The 14782-nt window shown below is 40.2% G+C and overlaps 1 protein-coding gene across 4 annotated transcripts in view; it reads right to left on the bottom strand.

Annotated features, from left to right (window-relative positions):
- Primpol (primase and DNA directed polymerase) overlaps positions 1-14782 on the bottom strand; it is a 35602-nt gene that overhangs the window by 1456 nt on the left and 19364 nt on the right. For all 4 annotated transcript variants that reach the window (XM_087901028.1, XM_048455594.3, XM_048455589.3 and 1 more), the window contains 7 exons: positions 11883-12116; positions 11036-11198; positions 8769-8857; positions 6562-6651; positions 6379-6487; positions 2190-2272; positions 2069-2115 (listed from right to left, as the gene is read on the bottom strand). In XM_087901028.1, coding sequence (XP_087757154.1) covers positions 2069-2115; positions 2190-2272; positions 6379-6487; positions 6562-6651; positions 8769-8857; positions 11036-11198; positions 11883-12116 — 815 coding nt within the window. The remainder of the gene's footprint in view (positions 1-2068; positions 2116-2189; positions 2273-6378; positions 6488-6561; positions 6652-8768; positions 8858-11035; positions 11199-11882; positions 12117-14782) is intronic.

Here is a 14782-nt window from a genome sequence, read left to right as displayed (position 1 = left end):
CGGTATGGTGTATACAAAAATACTTTCATTTGGCATTTTTGGGGTATTATTAGAAACGAAAAAATTCCACTGAAACCAGTCACCAAAATAAATCAATGGTTGAAAATTAGCTCAGGGGAGAGCACTTGCTTCCCATGGGTGAGGCCCCAGGCCCAATTCCCAGCATTGCAAAAAAATGAAAGAAACCACTAAAAAACAACTAAGAATGATACATTGCTTTTTTTAAGAGATAATTTAAGATTTTTAATTCGTTCCTAGTCATTTCTAGCACTTTGAAACCTACCAGTCACCAGAGACTCTGCCTATCAGTTCTTTGTCCAGCTCATGGGATTTTCACTTTAAACTTGGTGCTGGGTCAGGAGACAGCTCAGTGGTTAAGAGGCTGCTCTTCCTAGGGATCCAGGTTCCGTCCCCAGCACACATGGTGGCTTATAACCATCTGTGACTAGATTTCCAGGGAACCCTCTGTTTCCTTCGGTACCAGGCACACATGGTAAATATGTGGCACATAGACATACATGCAACCAAAATACCCATATGCATAAAATAAAACTTAAGTGTTCTCATAACAGATGTTAAATACAAGTTTCAAAGGATGCCAGTTTTCTAGAGCAAATTTAAGCACTAGTTCAGTTTGTAGCAGGTCATTTATTCTAACCAGGGCAATGCTATGGGACAATAGTCTGTACCCTGTCACTTGTATTTTAAATAATTGCTGATTGGTCAGTAGCCAGGCAGGAAGTAGAGGTGGGGCAAAAAGAATTATGGGAAGAGAAAAGTTTCAGTCTGCAGTCATCACCTAGATACAGAACAAGCAAGATGTGACTGCCTTGCTGAAAAAGGTACCGAATAATGGGCTAATTTTAAGATGTAAGAATTAGTTAATAAGAAGAGCCTGAAATACTAGGCCAATCAGTTTATAATTCATGTAGACCTCTGTGTGTTTATTTGGGACTAAGTGGCTGTGGGGCCTGATGGGACAGAAACCTCAGTCAACAGGGCAATCTGAAAGAAGGTGCTGAGTCTTTTAAGGTGAAAGTAAAAATTAAAAAAATTAATTCTAAATAATACATGACCAAAAATATTAAATAAGATGTCACAGAAAAAGAAATTCATAAGAGAAACACAAATAATAACCTCAAAAGAGCACAACTTCATTAATAAATCCGAATGGAAAGTGACTTGCCACTCGTCTATAAGCTGGTGATGAGAAGGTGGCTATCGGCAGTGCTGGCAGACTTAGTAGCAGGTGCTTTCATCAGCTGTGCAACCTCAGGGTTCATGGAGCAATTTGGTAATAGCTTGTAATGAAATGTTCCTGATACTTGAGGGAAGAGACCTACCTCCATGTGTTACAACTTGGAAACAAAATGAGCACACACAAGTATAAACAATGGGAGATTTATGCTAAAACCTTTGAATCAGTTTGGCCAAATTAATGAAGCTTTTTACCTTTTTGCTCTTTTTGTTTTTTTTTTTTTTAAAGAAATGTGTATGTATGTCACATGCAGGCAGGAGCTTGTGGAGGTCAGAAGAGGGGCACTGGATCCCATGGAGTTTCAGATGGTTGTGAGTCTCCATGAGGTGCTGGGATCTGAATCCAGTTATTCTACAGCAGCAGTAGTGCTCTTGATCATGAACCATCCAGCCTAACCCACTTCCGCTTTCTATGTATTTTCTAATATTTAACACTAAATGTGAATCGTTTGGATTAAATGTTGGTTTGGCCAGCTAGTCATATCCAAAAGCAAAACTGTGTATTCCCTTTGACATAGTTCTAAGACAGAAACCCAACCTACAAATAGTGTCCGGTCAAACAGACACTAAGACGCAAACACCTTGGTTTATTCTATAAAGTAAAATGTAAGAAACTTGTTATATGCCTGGGGCTAGATTGATTATACACTTCATTTCCTAGCCATCCCTGTCATGAGAGGCCCTAAGGTGGGAAGACGATTAACATATCCCAAAGTGAACACAAGTGCCTCACTGTTGGAAAGCTACCTGGACAGGATGCTGTTCCTAGCTCACTCATGCTATGGACCAAAAGGCCAGGAGCCGCACTCACCTCTTTCAGAAGGAACCGCAGACTTACTTCAGTGGGTAATGGAAAGCCTGAATCAGAAAGAATAATTTTAGGTGGATGTCTAATTCTCACTTTGTGGTAAATATAAAAATTAATAACTCACAGTTAGATTTGAAGTTTTGTGCTTTACATACAGGATCATGGCATTTTTGATACCAAACTTCATTTTTCAGATCAACCAGAATCCTTTATGTATAAAGAAAAGAAAGCATTAATACCCATACTGGATAGAAGATAAAAGTTCAAATATACACCATTTCCCAGAGATGTGCCTACAACTTAAAAGATGGAGAAAAATTAAAAAGCTAAAGGATGAAAATAAGCATGTGAAATCAAAAGAAAACCGGCTGCTAAGAAAACACGGGGCTGAGGAGAGATCCACGGGGAAGTGCTTATTCACGAGGCTCTGAACCTCAGAATCCACAGAACCCACAAGAAAACAAATCAGGAGGCTAAGAAGCCAGCTCAGTGGGATAAACACTTGTTGTCCAAGGGTGAAGACATGAGTCCAAATCTCAGGAACCCACATAGAAACTGGGGGCACATCTGTAGCCCCAGTGTGGAGATAGGGAACCTAGGAAGGGGAATGCAGGAAGATCCCAGGAGCTTGCCAGCCAGCCAGCCTAGCCAAAATGGTAAGCTCCAGGTTGAGGGACGGATACTATACAAATGGACTTCTGGGCAGGAAAAAAAAAGTGACAAACTTTTCTCTAGGAAGATCCAGAAATTTTCAAGTTATATCCACCAAAATAATACATCTTCAAAACACACAAGCAAGAGTGGACAGCATGCCAGGTTTGGTAGTGCACACCTTTAATCCCAGCACTCAGAGGAACAGGTGTGTGTGTGGGTGGGGGGCAGATCTCTGTGAGTTCAAGGCCAATCTGGTCTACAAAGCAAGTTCCAGGACAGCCAGGGCTGTTACACAGAGAACCCCGTTTCAAAAAAAAAAACAAAACCCACAAACAACAACAAAATAAAAACAAAACAAGAGATAGCACTGTAAGGATAACGAATCTACTCAGAGCTAAGTACAGACAGTGAGTGTGGAGTGTTTAGCCACAAACATGATGTCTATATCTCATTTTCTACCCAAGAGGGGGTGGGGACACCGTAAGAGCTGGGGTCAAGGAAGACTGCTAAGAACATTGTCTTCTGGACATGAAGGGTATTACACTTTTGAACTCACAGAAGTCGTGGTTGCCTGCACAAAATTCACACACGATCAAGCCAGTCAATATTCAATCATGGAGTGGGAAGAGGTTCACCAGTCCCCACACTTAGATGAGCGTGTGGACAGATGATAGCCTCTGGGGGAGGGAAAGGTCAGCTTTAAGGGTGCAGCTCTTGGTAGGTCAACTACACTCCAGCAGATGACCCCACACTCGGAAATATATGGGAAGGTAGTAAGGTGGGGGTCCATCTGGAAGGATTTGGGGAAGAAATTGGTATTAACATACATTGTAGAAGGATGGATGCAGATATGAATTCACAGACTGAGGCAGCCTGCACAGGGCCTGAATGGTTCTGCACCAGATGGAGTCCTAGACCTGAAAGAAGTGGACACATGCCCCGTCCCTAAGCCAGATGCTATCACCAGTTGATAACCACTTACAAATGAAAATTTAGTTTCCTCCAAGGGAGTTTCAAAGAGGAAACAAAATACTCTTAAGGGTAGGCTGTAAGCCCAGCAGTAGATAGCCAACAAGAAAAAAACTTTCATCTTTGAAGGTTCCTTGTCTTAAAATGCCATGTTAGGGCTTTTCCTCTCTTGTTTTCTTTAATTGTTATGTTTTATTTACATATTTCTCTTTCTTTTTATCTTATGTGGTAGTTTGAAAGAAAGTGGACCCCAAAGGGAGTGGCACTATTTAGGAGGTGTGGACTTGTAGGAAGAAGTGTGTCATTGTGGCTTTGAGGGCTCTTTTGCTCAAGCTTCCTCAGTGTGACTTTCAGTTGACTTCCTTTTGCCTGCAAAGTGTAGCACTCTTAGCTCCAACACCAAGTCTGCCTGCGTACTACCGTGCTCACTGTCATGATAATGGACTGAACCTCCAAAACTGTAAGTGATTCACCCCAATTAAATGTTTTAAGAGTTGCCATGGTCATGGTGTCTCGTCACAGCAATGGAATCCTAAATAAGACACCTTACATACATATTTTCCCATATATTATATGCATATACATATTTATTATATACGTATATATTATATATGCACACACACATACACACACACACACACACACATATATATTCCAGTTTAGTGTTTTAATGGGATTTCTGAGTGTGCAAACAAATGAGTCTCTGCATCTATATCTGTTTCTCCTGCCTTTTTTTGGTCTCTCTTCATTCTGTCAGTTTGTTTTGTTCTATTCCAATGTGTTTTTATCTTATTGTATTTTATTTTATTATCCCTTAGAAGCCTATATGTTTTTTAATGAAAGACAGAAAGGGGTCAGTCCAGAAGGGATGGGATGTGGGGAGAAACTAGAAGGAGTAGAGGGAGGGAAAACTATATTATGGGAGAAAACATCTATTTTAAATAAAAAGAAAAATACATTTATTTGTAAAAAGAAAAACATACATTGCATGACTTTGTCAAAGAATTTTAAAGAGATTCTTTTATAAGGATTTGATAAAACAATGCATTCTCTTAGCAATCTAGAGATAAAGCAACTACCAAAACTAGTCAGTAAAGATGCAGACAATATGAATAGAACAGTATTGATGCAGTCAGCAAACTTGATCTAATAGGCACATATGAAGTAGCTCTTTGTAATCAAGTGCAAATCACTAATAAAGACTGACTCTGTGCTAGCTATACTCTGAGCATCCTCAAATCTAAAGGTATTGGTGTAGGGCTGGAGACATGAGTCAGTACTAAAGGGGCTTACTGCTCAGGCAGAGGACCCGTATCAGTTGGTTCACAACTGCCTGTAACTCCATTTCCAGAGGACCTTATGCCCTCTGGCACATGGTGCACCTGAACTCACACAGGACACATAAACAAAGATAAACAAATCTTGAAAAGATAAGGCAATACATTAGTTTTGGCTGGAGGGTTGGCTCCGCAGTTAGGAGCACTTGCAGCTCTTGTTGCCAACACCACATGATAGCTCACAACTGTCTGCAACTCCAGTTCCAGGGAAGCCCATGCCTTCCGGCCTCCACACGCACCAGCGAAATATGCCAAACTAAGCAAACTTCAAAATCAGGAAATCTCAACAGTCTTAACTAATAAAAATAATCCCTGAAATATTTTTTTGCATAGTGTGAAATCTCCCCACAGGGAACTGAACCTGGGTCCTCTGTAAGCAGCAAGTGCTGGCCATATAGTTTTTACACCTTGTATTACAAAAGAAGAATGACCAATGACACCTTGGAAAACGAACAATAAAATACAAGAATTAGTAATTAGTAAAAAGAATTAGTAAAAAGTAAAACTTAAAAAAATTAGCAAGACCAAAATTAAAAGACTAATTAATTGCAGTAACCACTGAGCCACATCTCCAATCCTCAAACGTACAGTTTTGACGGCTTTTGTAAACAGATTTAATCTAGTATACCAGCTATAACATAGAATCAGGCTATTCAACATGTTCTTCAGCAAAACATTCATGAACCTTTCCTCATGTCTAGAACAAACAAATTATGGAAGCGTCTCAGCTTTGACACTGACAATACAAAACAGTAAACTCTCTCGTGACTGGTAACTTCCAGTTTACCCCTATTCTAGCCAAACCCTCACACAGTTTAAATGCTATTTCTGGTTTTACTTTGCATTTTACTTCTCTTTTTTGTCCAGGAAAGTTCCTGAAACAGGGCCTGGTATGCATAGTCAGCAGTCTTAATGGATACAGGTTCCTCCTGAGCTTTGTCTAGAACAAAGAAACCTCACCTTAACCTCAGGCTTCACGCTAACTGAAGAGTTTCCTACTCACCCACATCTGCCCAATTTACTTCTATCAGGTGTCAAGGACCAATGGTAGAGAAGAAGGGAAAGGCAATCTGTCCACCAGTACCGTCTGCAACTGTCTCCTGCCCCATTCAATTCTATCATCTATTTAAGCTGATACTGTAGGGTTGTTATCAAACAAAGCAAAATAGAGCTGGTATGTACTAGAATTAATCTAACAGCAAATAAATTGATATTATACAATATTGACCAAATATAGGATATAATTTTATATATTATAAAAATTATTTATATTATCAACATTATTTTAAAAATTATAAGTATTTTAAATATATGTTAAAGGCATATAAGTCATTAACAAACAGTATTACTTACATAATATTATTACTTTTGTGGGGTCTTCCAATGTTTTCACACCAACGATATTTACAGATATCATAAACCAGTAATTCTTCTGGGAAAAAGTAGTTCCAACGCCGAATTCCTGAAATGCAAAGGATGCTGCTCAAGGAGCCGTCCCTCTGTCGTGTGAGCTAATAAAATGTAAGCACACTCTACCTCCTTTGATGGCATGTTTATTCACCAAAGAAATAACAAATTGGTCAACTTCAGGATACGGTGAGCACTGAAAGCCTGCGATGGATTCGGCTGCAATGGAGACAAGTATTTACCAATGAGAACAGTTAAATGCTGAACAAATAGTGATCAAATAATTAAGGATCCCCCCCACCCCGTTTTGCAACTTGCCTTACTGTCAGTTCCTGGTCTCTTGCTATGCTATAAGAAGGCAGATGGAAACTTCAACTGGGTCAGATGCTGGCTGGTTTATATAAAGGGCCTGTTTTCTTCTCTCAGACAAGGAGCAGGGTATACCCTTATACCCTCAGCCCAGAAGCGGCACAGGTCTACTGGCTAAGCCTTGGCGTTGCCCTGCCTCCTACTTCAGCCTTGATGTTTTGCTATTAAACAGAAATGGTGCCACAGGACTTCAGCAGGTAGACACTGAGGCCACTCTGAGGTTGTAAGGATTCACGACAAAGACAAAACTCCCTGCCATCTTGTCTGAGCAAGGAGAAAACATGAGCATCCAAACTACAAACATGGCCAAACACTATCACCGTGGCCATCACGAGCAACTCTTGTGTTTACCAATTACAGAGGTGTAAACCTCCCTCCAGACGGCCTCCTCCGGGAGAAGATTTAGCACGACAACTAGTGGAATGTATTCTCCAGTAAAAATGAGTCCACACTTGCTGTGTCCACCCTGGAGTCCCAAAAGCCAGGCCCCAAAATTTAAGTCCTTTCCAACACTTTACTGAGACGCCCCAAGAATTTCCAGCACCTCAGGGAACAGGGAATCACAAACTCAATTTGTGTTTCCTGGGTCTCTCACTGGAGGGCACTAACAACTTTATTTTGTACCTAAGAATCTACTGTCACAACTTAGAATGAATGATCCATTCACAAATTCACTTATGTTTAATGACAGGAAAATCTAGTTTTTTTAAAAAATGAAGTTGGAATTTCACTTAAATAGTTAAATAAATAACTGGAGACATTTTGAAAAATATTTAAGTGTAGAAATGAAAAAAAAAACTCCCAAGCAATGTCTAGAAATATATCTTAAGCAATCAGAAGAAATAAACACAGGAAAACGTCTTATAATAAACACAGGAAAACAGGCTTATAATCATATAATTTGTGTGTGTATGTGTGTGTGTGTGTCTTATTGCTGTTATTGAAGCAACAGGAAGTACTGAACCCAGGGCAAGTGCTCTATCACCAAGCTATGTCCCCAATCTCGTAATTTTAGAACCTACTTTTTCTCTTCTCACTATCAACGGGTGTCTTCCACTATGTAGGCCTTACACATCTAAACTTTGTAGTTATGGACTATGTCATCCAATTCTGGTGTATATTAGATTGCCAGGAGTTTCTCACTATTATAATGATATACCAATATATGTGAATAAAAATATCAGAAATTTTACATAAGAAACTTGAGAAACTTCAAAAGACCCTATGGGGTCTTCAGTATAGGAATGGGCAAAATATGATAAAGTTATATGTGAAACACTTTTGCAGGCATGCAAGGTTAAACAGGAAACTACTATAGTAGTTGCCTATAATTTTTAAAAATAGATTACATTAATTTAGGTCTGTGTGTGCGCGCACACACACATATGCACACAGATGCACATGCGCCTGTGCAAGCATGCCACAGATTAAGTGTGGAGGTCAGAGCATATGCTGTGTTAGTCAGTTCTTGACTTTCACCATATGGCCCCTGGATTGAATTTGGGTTGGCAGGCTTGGTGAGCTGTCTCATCAAGCCACCTGTCTTTGAGTATGGACAAAGGGTGAAAGCAGCGCTGGAGAAATGGCTTAGTGGTTACTTGTGGCCTCCGTAGGCACCAGACATGCACATGGCGCACAGACAAATATGCAGGCAAATATCCATTACAAAAATACTTTTTAAAAAAATGGGTGAAAGGTTATGTAGTCATATTTTGATGTGCTTGTTTTATATAAAATGCATTATTTATATAGTCTTTAAATACCACAGAATGAAAATCAGGTATAGTAATTAATAAATACCTATACAATTTTTTATAGTATGTCTAACCTGGTTAGAAATCTAGAAGAATTAGTTTTTAAAGTGATCAGCGGATACGGGTACTTAAAATTTAAAATTTAAGATTTTTTAAAGTAAAATACGTTTAGGATCCCTAAACTTTAATGTAAAATTCTTTGTTTAAAGTTACCTGAAGCGCCGGTGCTGTTAAAACACTCAGCCCGCTTTCTTTTAGTCTGAGATGTGTCACATGTGAGAATTCGCAAAGAGTCTGAGAATCTAGAGAAATCATATAAAAGAAACAAAGTAACATTATGTTAGAATGAAAGTAACAGGACTAGAGAGAGGAAACAGTGCCAAGTGGCTTCACTGTTATGGCCCAAGGTGCCAGTCTTCATAATGATAAGACTATGCCAATTAAAAAACCAATTTCCTGGAGGTTGGAGAGATGACTCAGCGGTTAAGAGCACTAGTTCCTTATCCAGGGGACCAGGGTTCAGTTCCCAGCACCCATATGACAGCTCACACCTGTCTGTGACTCCAGTTTCAGGGCTTCTGATATGCTCACGCAGACATATATACATGTAAAACACCAATGAACATAAAATACAATATAAAAAACAAACAAACAAAAATCCAATTTCCTTTAAATAGTCATTGGAAGTTGTTTAGAATAATTTCTTCACAGAGTCATTCAAGTATTCCAGGGTAACTGAAATGATTAAAAGAACAGTTCCACTCCCAGACACACAGACCTTTGAGACTTCTGTTAGGTTTTAGAGCTATGAATACGGATGAGAAGAAGGAAAGAGTAACGAAAGCACAGGAGGCGCGACCAAAATTCACACCAACCCTGCAGACGCTGCCCCTCCAACGGTCCGGCCGCTCTGGGGACATGTTATGTGTATGTTCTAAGCTTAATTCAACAACCCCGGAAGGTCATTATTCCCATTTTAAAAGTCTTTGATCTTGGTAGCATACATTTTTAATTTCAGCACTTGGGAAGCAGAAGCAGGCAGATCTCTAAGTTCAAGGCCATCCTGGTCTACAGAGTAAGTTCCAGGGCAGCCAGGGCTTCAAGTCGTTGATCTTACTTTTGAGAAATATCAGAGGAACACAAACACAATAGAGATATATGGTCAGGGGGTGGGGAGTGTATCTCCCCACGACACATAACTTTTCCTAGAAAAACATTTTAATAATAGCCTTTAATATTTATTCCTTTTTGTTTGTTTTTTGAGGCAGGTTTTCTCTGTGCAGCCCTGGCTGTTCTGGAGTTTGCTTTGTAGACCAGGCTGGCCTTGAACTCAGAGATCCACTAGCCTCTGATCCTGAGTACTGGAATTATAGGCATGTGCTACCACATTCAGCTTAATAGACCTTCTTAAAATTAGTTTACATAAATTTTTTTTCCTTAAAAAGTTTTGGGGAGATACAAAGGCAGGTGGATTTCTGTGAATCTGAGGCCATCTTGGTTTATATAGTGAATTCCAAGCCTACTGGTTACACAGTGAGTCTCTGTCTTGAAAAAACAAACCTCAAAATAAAAAAAAAAATTTTGAGGAGGGTAAAGGGCATAGTAAGTTAACATGGTTTAGTCCAGTTGTTAACTACTTTTGTTTGTTTTAGGGTTTGCTGTGTTTGTTGGTTTGGGGGACCGGGGATGAAGGGGTAACACATGGTTCCATACAGTCCAGCTGGCCGTGAACTTACTATGTGACCAGTGATGATCCTGAGCTCCTCGTCCTTGCATGTCCACCCCCAAGTGCTAGAAATACAGATAGGTCTAGGAACTAACCACATCCTGAGCTGACAAAGGCGAATGAGTGACCAAAGCATAGAAACCTACTGAGCAACAACAGACCTGACAGTAAGCATGCCACACAGCACAAACGCTTACAGCATTAAACGTTTTATCTATAATTGTTGGCAAACTATTGACTTGGAAAATGTTTGTGATATGTTGTTGAATAGAAAAAAATCACGTGACATAACTATACGAACATTGGTCCCAATTAAAACACATTTTCTAGGGCTTGGTGCAGTGGATCAAATATAGGGCCTTGAGTACTCCAGGCAAGTACTAAGGCCAGAAACTGTTTTTGATCAGGGGGCTATGTAAGTTCTAAATGTACATATGTATATGTGGAAAGAAATTGAGACAGTAGTAATTACACTTTCAAACACAATGCAAATGTCATTATTTTCTACTTTATAGGTGATAACTTTAGAATAATTGGAATTTTAGAATGCATTAAATATAATCATAAAAAGATATAAAGAGGAAACTGAATTGTTAGAAACATTTCTTACTATTATTTTTCAGAAACAGAGAAAAGAGACTTTTAAAAACAAACTTTCTTTTTCTTAAGGTAGAATCAATTTATAGAATTCACATTTTAGCACTATACAATGCTATTTACATAAATACATGATGATTAACTCTGCTCTACAGACCTGACATTGCTCACCAGGGAAGACAGGAAATACTGGTTTTCCTCAGAAATATCTTTTGACTGTTCTGGGATAAATCTGTTATCTTCAGCAACCTCCAAAGCCACACATTTTCCTATCTTTGATGATTGATACAGTCGGAAGTTTCTGTTTCTTGTATAAACTCCTACATCAAAAATTAATTTTAAAAAATGAATGCATGCTTTCATGATTAGTTTTATGGTCAGCAAATATTCTTCTGCAGAATTGCCAGAAAAAACGATATTTCCCCATATACAAAATTAAGGCAGTATACAATACAAATTAAGATGAGCAGAAGTTAGGATGACAGAAGGCCCCATGCAGGTAGCTAACTTAATGATTCCGGAGCATCTCTTCAGAGGAGAGCAAACAGAAGAGTGGGACAAAGTGCCAGAAAGAAAATTTGCGACTGAGAGCTGCCAAAGAACTGTAGCGGAAAACCCCACAGAAAGGGAGGCATCAAGAAAAGAAACAAGAGTATCTACAACTAATCTGATGAAAGGTGTGTAAGATTTCTATCCAGAAAACTATCCAACATGGCAAAGAGTGATAGCCAGACTAAACAAGAGAATAGAGCAGAGCCCGAAATACGTGCAGACTCTGGGTTGATGGCAAACGGTACTGTCGAGCAGTGGGGAGTGAGAGCCATTTCCAGCAAACGGTGCTGAGATAACTGGATGTAGCAAAGTGAAAGATGAATCTTGACCTTTTCACTCAATAAGCGAACATCCATTCCAAGTGGATCACGGAACCTACGCAGAGCCCAAGCGGACATGGACTTGCCTTTCACAAAGCACGCAGCACAGTCGGCGGTGCCAATGCCACTTACCTAAGTCTACAAAAAGACACTTTTCTCCTATGCCATTCTTCACAACTAAAAAGGAAAGGTCAGGGCTGTGCCGCTTAGGCAACTCCGGTGTCTCCCAGGCTTCTGAAGTCTCTTGTTCCAATAGTACATCAGAAAAACGGGAAGCTTCGTGGCCCATTTCCTCTGGAATTTTATCTTCATCTTCCCGGGTAATTAAGTGAAGAGCAGGTTGCAGAATTTTTCTCACAAAATTACCTAAGAAGAAAAGGATTTAAGATTACAACCTAATCTTATTTTCTGTAGACTAGAACTTACTGCTTAGATGCGGATCTACAAACAACAACTTTATGCACTAAAGCTTTCCCCCAGTTATGTATTGCTAGAAACTGTACCTGGCAAAGTCTGGCGAGTTCAACCTCGTTTCTTCAGCTCCCACACCATGCCCCAAGAGCCCTCACTCTGAGAGTCCCAAGGCTGTTTCCAACCATACAGCTCCCTCAAACTGGTCACAAGATGAACTTGTAAGATAGCTTAGAGTGCTATCTGGAATTAATTCATATATTTCATACTTCAACATCTGCCCTAAGACTCTGCTCTACCTACACTGTGGAGAATTGGTGAGACAACTGAACTTCTTTAAATGCACATGTACTATTTATACCACAAAGCCAAGCATTAATCCAGCTATTATACTGCTTTGTATATAATACTGCACATAAGAAATAATGTAAGAAAACTTCTCTAGAACTGTATATTGGGCCTTATCACTTTAAATATTAAAAAGCTTCAATATTTACTTCATAACACACACATGCTTTACACTCAAAATCTTCTTTCTCTAAATAAGACTTTCCTATGTAAAGAAACAATTTCTTTTTGGTTTGCTTTTTTGAGGCAGGGTCTTGCTAAGCAACCCTGGACACCCTTGAACTTGGGATCATCTTTCCTCAGTCTCCTTTATTCTAGGACTGCAGGCCTGTATCACCATGACTGACACATGTTTAGCATCTTAAAGAAACTAGAACTGGATATGGAGGCACTGGCATACTATTGCCGCTCAAAGGAAACAGTCGGGAGCCATGTGAGGCGAGCTAGGGCTACAAAGTAAGACTTAGTCTCAAAACAAACAAAACAGGGGCTGGGGAGATGGCTCAGCAGTTGAGGGTGTTTCCTGCTCTTCCAGAGGCCCAGCATTCAATTCTCAGCACCCATGTCAGGAAGCTCACAACTGTTGCAACTCCAGCTTCTGGGGATCTGACACCTTCTTCCAGCCTCAAGGGCACCTGCACTCATGTGGCATAGATTCACAGATTCAAACACACACACACAAAAGCACAATGAATGCACACATGTAAACGCATGTAAGTGCGCGTGCACACACACACTAAACATAAATAACTATAGAAAGCTGGGTGGTGGTGGTGCATGCCTTTAATCGCAGCACTTGGAAGGCAGAGGCAGGTGGATCTCTGTGGGTTAGAGGCCAGCCTAGTCTACAAGAGCTAATTACAGGACAGGCTCCAAAGCTACAGAGAAACCCTGTCTTAAAAAAAAACAATAATAATAATAATTTATTAATAATAATTATTATTATAGAAGCATTAGACCATTAAACTGAAACAAAAGTATTTGATTCTTGCAGTAACACAAAGATGTGGTTATTTCTGGAGTGAAAAAGAGCAGGTGGCACTGGCTAACAAGATACAGTGTATCAAAGGACTCCGAAACAGTATACACATAAATCGATAGAGCTGACTCTCCTGGAAACTTCAATTCCATCTACCTGGCCCAGATAATAAGAACAGAGAGAACTGGACTGCAAAAATGGTTACATGGGCAGTGCTGAGGCAGCCAGGCCTTTGACCCTTGGCAGAAAGCTAGCATGGCAGGAGCATGACGGCAGTCAGCCAGCTTATTAGCACTCTGGCTCCCTGCCCAGACCCCACCGTGTCCTTTCTTCTCTGATCTGTGGCAGATGTGAGCAGTAGAGATAAAGTTCTGTAACCTCTTTCATTTGGCCCAGTTCCTCTTTCTGCAAGGCTTGTAACAAGAACTTGAAGCGTCATAAAGAGGAACACCAAGAACGGGGAAACAAAGGGGAAAGGTGGTCTAGTCTGTAGTCCCTGAATCGCACTCCGGCTGTGGAGACAGCCTAGGATGACAGGATGAGAGCCTATTTGTCAACTCTAACTGTGGCTATGCACTATGATAGTAAAGGCTTTTTTCTGGTTTAGTTTTTTGAGACAAGTTTCTTTGTAGCTTTGGAGCCTGTCCTGGAACTCTCTCTGCTCACAGAGATCTGCCTGTCTCTGCCTCCGAGTGCAGGGATTAAAGGTGTGTGCCACCACTGCCCAGTACTAAAGGCTTTCTTACTCTTCTCTGTATGACGAAATTCTACCCCAAACTCAGATACAATGTGATCTGCTTTCAGAAGCTCTCTGCAGCAGAGGCTGCTGGTCACTAGCAACTCCCTCTTCTCCTCCTGCTAGACTCTCAGCATGCGGCCTTCCGTCAGCAGTCACAGAGCAAACTGAGAGGAGAAAGCAGGAGGCAAAGGAAGTTCCTCAGGGCTGTCTTCAGACTCTGCTTATCCTCTGTGCACACACTCAGCAAACAGTTATTAAATGGCCACTCCATATATTACTGCTGTTGATATTCTAAATATTATTGATACCAATACTAATACATGCTAACCTCTGAAAAAAGGACTCTGAAAATAGTAACCTCTGAAAACACAACAATAATCAACAGTTCCTGTCATTAAGAAACATTAAGTAGAACTCACAGAGAGCTCCCTGGGCAAAGTATTTGCAGCGTCAGCCTGAGACCCTGAGTTCAGATTCCCAGAAACTACAGAAAATATGAAAAAGGCCAAGCATGGCTATACCATCAGTAACTATGGTGCTGGGGAGTGGAAACGG

This window comes from Myodes glareolus, chromosome 23 (assembly GCF_982192425.1).
Source record: "Myodes glareolus chromosome 23, mMyoGla1.1, whole genome shotgun sequence".
Taxonomy (NCBI): Eukaryota; Metazoa; Chordata; class Mammalia; order Rodentia; family Cricetidae; genus Myodes; species Myodes glareolus.
This window is presented reverse-complemented; position numbering and strand designations above follow the sequence as displayed.